Source organism: Sinocyclocheilus rhinocerous, unplaced genomic scaffold (assembly GCF_001515625.1).
Source record: "Sinocyclocheilus rhinocerous isolate Xijiao unplaced genomic scaffold, SAMN03320098_v1.1 scaffold1615, whole genome shotgun sequence".
Lineage (NCBI taxonomy): Eukaryota > Metazoa > Chordata > Actinopteri > Cypriniformes > Cyprinidae > Sinocyclocheilus > Sinocyclocheilus rhinocerous.
The window spans coordinates 1774261-1779406 of NW_015645292.1; the positions used below are offsets into that span (position 1 = coordinate 1774261).

A 5146-nucleotide genomic window follows, 5' to 3' on the forward strand; every position below is an offset into this window, starting at 1 on the left:
TGAGAGTGTGTGTGTGTGTGTGTCAGTCACCTGGGACTGCCACTATCTTCCTCAGCTCCTGCTTCAGCTTCATAATGTCTTTGCAGAGCTGAATATCATCCATCCTGAGAAGAACATGAAATAAAACCAGTCGCTCAGATTCCGCCATTCCAGAACTATGAATTTTAAAGAGGAAAATTAAGGAGAATCTCAGCGTTTCATTCTGAACACATGCAGTAAATGCAGCAGCTACTCACATGAAGTGCAGCTCAGACTCGCGTCTCACCAGCACCTCCCGCAGACGCTGAATCCGAGCCATTTCCGCCTCCATCTCGTCTGCAGACATGGAGCTTTCAGCCATGGACACGTCCATCTGGCCTTGGGTACAAACAGACGGTGAGTGAGTGAGAGTGTGTGTGTGTGTGAGTGTGTGTGTGTGTGTGTGTGTGGGGGTGTGAGTGAGAGTGTGTGTGTGTGTGTGTGTGTGTGTGTGTGAGTGTGAGTGAGTGAGTGAGTGAGAGTGTGTGAGAGTGTGTGTGTGAGTGAGTGAGTGTGTGTGTGTGTGTGTGTTGATGTTGCAGTTTTCTCAGGGCTCTTTCATTGTAAGATGTGTGTCGTACGTCACTGCTGTATCACGTGTCTTCATCGAGTCTCAGTGTGTGTGAATCAGTGTTTTGGTGGTTTTTATTGCATGTATGAAGTCAGTTCTGCTCAGGTTCATACACGTGGAGATATTTAGTAATTCTGTTCATCTTTCTTGTGGCTATTATAAAGCTGATTATGACACAATATATTCTGATCTAAACAGTCAATCACTTCCTCTATTTTGGGATAATTTTCATTCAGACAGCGATATGACATTCTAAAATTCAGTAATGCATCCAGTAACAGAAACATCCGACTGTCTTTTTCTTTGTGAGCTCAACAGAGTCACAGATGTATGCATCCATGTACAAATGTTATGTTAAAAAAAAGAAAATAATATCGAGGTGGAACAAAATTGGAAAAAAATTTTTTTTTTAAAAGAGTATGTCTTGATACTGTAGAAATAATATTGTTACTGCTTGCATGATAATATCAGTTGTGTCAACTGAAGGGTAAGTGGAAATAAAACGATTGGGTTAAATAGTTCTGTAAAAAAAAAAGGAAAGGCAAAATAAAAGCGCTGTAATGTAAAGCTGAACTCTGTGCTGTGATTGGTCAGACACACAGCGGGTGTTTCTTCAACTTCAGGCACTTCTGTGTCTCAGAGGCTGAACTTCTTTTTTGTTATATAAAGGTCACTATTACATGTTCTCTGTTTGTTTGGACTTTTATGTTGTAGTTCTTGTTTCTTGGTTTCCTGTGTTGGGTTTTGTAGTCTTTTGTAGCTTTATTAATGATCCTTGTTATCTCGTTAGTCTGTCTGAATAATTAACCCTGGTGTTTCCCATGTTTGTTGGTCAGTTGTTAGATGTACGTGTTCCGGTTCCCGGTGTTACCTGGTCCTTGTTCTGGTTTTGCTCTTCTTATTAAAAATCCCACATCTCCTGCTGCCATCCTTTGCTTCCCGTGTTACAGAACAACTGGCCGTACATGATCTATCGTCTTTCTCTGCCAGGATGATCGTTCCCTCGAGGACCACATTCGTGAGTCTCTGAGTTTCTCCTATCACACACACTTCCAATTCTCTGATCATTCTTTATTGCTCTGGACTCAGTGACCCACTTCAAACTCAACTTTGCAGTGAGGTCCTCGAGGGAACGAGCTCTTCAGCAAAGCAGATCAGCTTCCCAGTGGAAGCGGTCGGAGCCTGGTCCACAGAACTCACAGCCGGGCCGGTCCCGGTCTCTGGTGGTCTTGGAGGTCTGTCCATCATCAGCTGTGCTCGCTGATGTTTGTCTGCTACAGCTCTCTCTGTGCTCTCCGGCCCGGCTGCACTCCTGCTCCTCATTGATCTCCCTTCGTGCTCTCCGCTCCATCAGCCTCCTGGACTCTTCTGTTTATTCAGCATCTGTGGCTCGGTTTCATGTTCCCTGGACTTTCATTCACATTAACCCTATCCTGAACACTTTAAAGATCTTCCTGATTACTAGAAAGCTGAAGTCAGCTGAGTTTGGTCAGGTTTGGAACTAAACTCTGAGCTGAGAAGCCTTGTTCTACAAAACTGATGATTTATTGTGGAATGTTTTCTCTCTCTCTGAAACTGTTTATTTAATACCACCTTAAAGGGCAATTTTTCCATTAATGCCACTAAAAGTTTTTAGTATTAATTTGACCAGAACAGCAACGGAGTTACTGAAGCGCTTGAGATGAAATGTGAGGCATGGCTTGTTTGAAGAAACACATCAAAAATCATTTTATTACAAAATGTTGCACAAGTTCACCTGCTGGTATAATTCTTGGGTGTAATAAATGTAAACTGATTTGGTTTACTATCCAAGACAGACAGATCAAAGCTTGACTTAATTATTACTAAAATTAGTAATAAAAGAATAGGAATATAATTTAATGGCTGAAATAATTAAAAAACAGTATTGAAAGCTGTTTCAATACTTCAGTGTATTATTATTATAATTGACAGGATAAGACATGTCATTTCCACCACAGCATGCTATTAAACATCCTTAATTAATGTAATGAAAATGGCATATGTTGTATCATAAAAATGACAAAATAAATAAATAAATAAATCGTGTTCTGTCCACAGCTGGACATTGTCAGTGGACAGGTTAAATAAAGCAGTGAACGTGTGAAAAGAGCTGAAGAAACACACAAGCATGCTTTAAATGAAAGGGTCACTTAAATAAATACATTGATGACCCTGAAAAACACGAGAGCGCAGCTGAATCATATCTGATAGCATCAGTATCGCGTCTGATAACAACACTGCAATCATATCTAATAATAACACTAATATCGCATTGACAATAATAGCATGTGTGATAACAACTGAAATCATATACGGCCTAATATCACGTCTGATAATCAGAGTGAAACCATATGCGATCATAAGACTAATATGATATCTGTCTGTCACCTCTGTCTCTGCTCCGGTTTGTCTCCTGCAGCGCGCCGTAGGTTTTCTTCATCCCTTCGCTTTCAGAAATGGCTTTCTTTAACTCCATAGTAAATGTTGATGTCACAGATCTCGGGTTCCGTTGATTTTGTCGCTTTCTCGTCGCTGTAATCACGCTGATCTGCGCTCATCCGCGGAACCGAACAACATCATGACGGAAGCTCCGTGACGTCACCGTGATGAGGATGCAGGGCGCATGCGCACAAAGGATGACGGCCCGACACTAGAAAGGGATGATTAATCTGCATTTTATAGCCTACTGTTGCCTGAATCTGACAGACAGTCGGATAGTTGTTTCTACATATCTTAACCAGTGACATAATAATAATCATACTAGTTGTTATTGATTAGTAGCCTAAGCCGGTGAGTCTGATTGTTATTTTTGAGAACATGCGCTTCATTTCAGACTCCGCTGCTTCGCTCGTGTGAACGGCTCCTTTAAATAAAATAAAGTTAAATAAATAAAGTTCATGGATGTTGCTTGAGTGACAAAGTTGGAAAAAGGACAGCACTGCAGGATTAGGAAACATCTATCCGACTGTCAGATTTAGACAACACTTCATATACATATATGATTCGTTAATAAACCGAGTATCGATCACGAACCTTACAGTAAATGATAATTTCACATTACTCATTAACAGTAATAATTACTGTTACACAATTAACAGTACTAAAGTTAAATAAGTGTTGCGCTCATTTTAGTTCATGACAACTGTCAGTTATATTCTAAAGTCCAACCCATTAAATAATCTGAAACAACAAATGCCTGAAAGTTATTTTTAACATGGTTTTATTCTGTTAACATATAATTTACAGTAAATACAGAATACAGTAATATTTCTCCCATATCTGTAGGTGATTCATTCATTTGAATTAAGAAAAAATTATGAAGATATTCAATATATTTACAGTTTGCTAAAAAAGCACCAACCAATTAAATACATTTTAAATATTTTCATCCCACTGGAATTGCTGTAGTGTGCAAATCGAAAAAAAGTGCCTTAAGATGGATGAAAATAGATTACTAAAAGTAGAAACATATATGTTTGAAACAAGAATTAGCTGCTTTATGCACAAATATATAGGAAATACTAGTATTAAAGGGGTCATATGATGCTGCTAAAAAGAACATTATGTTGTGTATTTGGTGTAATGAAATGTGTTTATGCGGTTTAAATAAAAAAACACATTTTCCACATACTGTACATTATCGTTGCTCCTCTATGCCCCGCCTTTCTGAAACTGATGCTCACGACAACGATCCGCGAACAGTTCAAAATGAAATATGGATCGATTCTCAACGCTGCTGCATGACCAGTGTATTCCTGTGATCACTGTTCCGTCGGTGTGACGCGCATGCGCAGATCCTCCCAATCGCCCCGCCCACTGACCGGAGGGTCCGAGCGCTCGTGCTCCGCTCATCTGAACGAGGATTTCAACAAACAAAGACTGAACGTCCAAACGAATAAACACACTTAACATTGCAGAAAAGGTGGACTTTATCATGAACCACTAGTTTCTTAGCATGAGATCAGAGAGTATTTTTATTTCGAACTTTCTACTGCTATATTAAAATTATTTACATCGCCTACTGATGTGTTTGTTTCAAGAAATAAATAAGTAGAAAGCAAGCACATGCGTTTGTTCTTCTTCTTTTTGAGTCATTCTGTTTCAGCAAGTTTCTGAAAACTTCTTACAAATGATTTTCTATTAGTGTAATAAAGGTGTATTAATGTAATAATTAAAACTGTTATAATCACATGTCTATAGAAGCTCATTCAGAACCTGAGATCATGGTGTTCTTATTCCTGCAGTCACTAGAGTACTTTTACTAGCTATTAATTTATTTGCATTTTACCATTTCTGTACATATTTGATCATGTCTGGAATACAAATGAAAAGGACATTGACTCAGCTGTACATTAACTTCTTTATATTCAGCGACGTTTTCAAATAAACCCCATTTCTGTCTTAATGTGCGACGTTTAGTGTTTTCTGCTGCATATTTGCACGTATGAATCGCGTTCTGATGAAATATTTCTGAACTGTGTCTGCTGCACGACCGAACCCGTGTGTCCCGTCATGCCCCGGTGCATTGTGGTCGCT

At 39.2% G+C, this 5146-nt stretch overlaps 1 protein-coding gene across 1 annotated transcript in view; it reads right to left on the reverse strand.

The window, feature by feature from the left end:
* bmerb1 (bMERB domain containing 1) overlaps window positions 1-3212 on the reverse strand; it is a 5464-nt gene extending 2252 nt beyond the window's left edge. The window contains exons 1-3 of the mRNA XM_016509396.1: window positions 2999-3212; window positions 237-357; window positions 31-104 (exon numbers count right to left, since the gene is read on the reverse strand). Of these exons, the coding sequence (XP_016364882.1) occupies window positions 31-104; window positions 237-357; window positions 2999-3086 (283 nt within the window). The 5' untranslated portion in view covers window positions 3087-3212. The remainder of the gene's footprint in view (window positions 1-30; window positions 105-236; window positions 358-2998) is intronic.
* Window positions 3213-5146: the final 1934 nt, after the last annotated feature.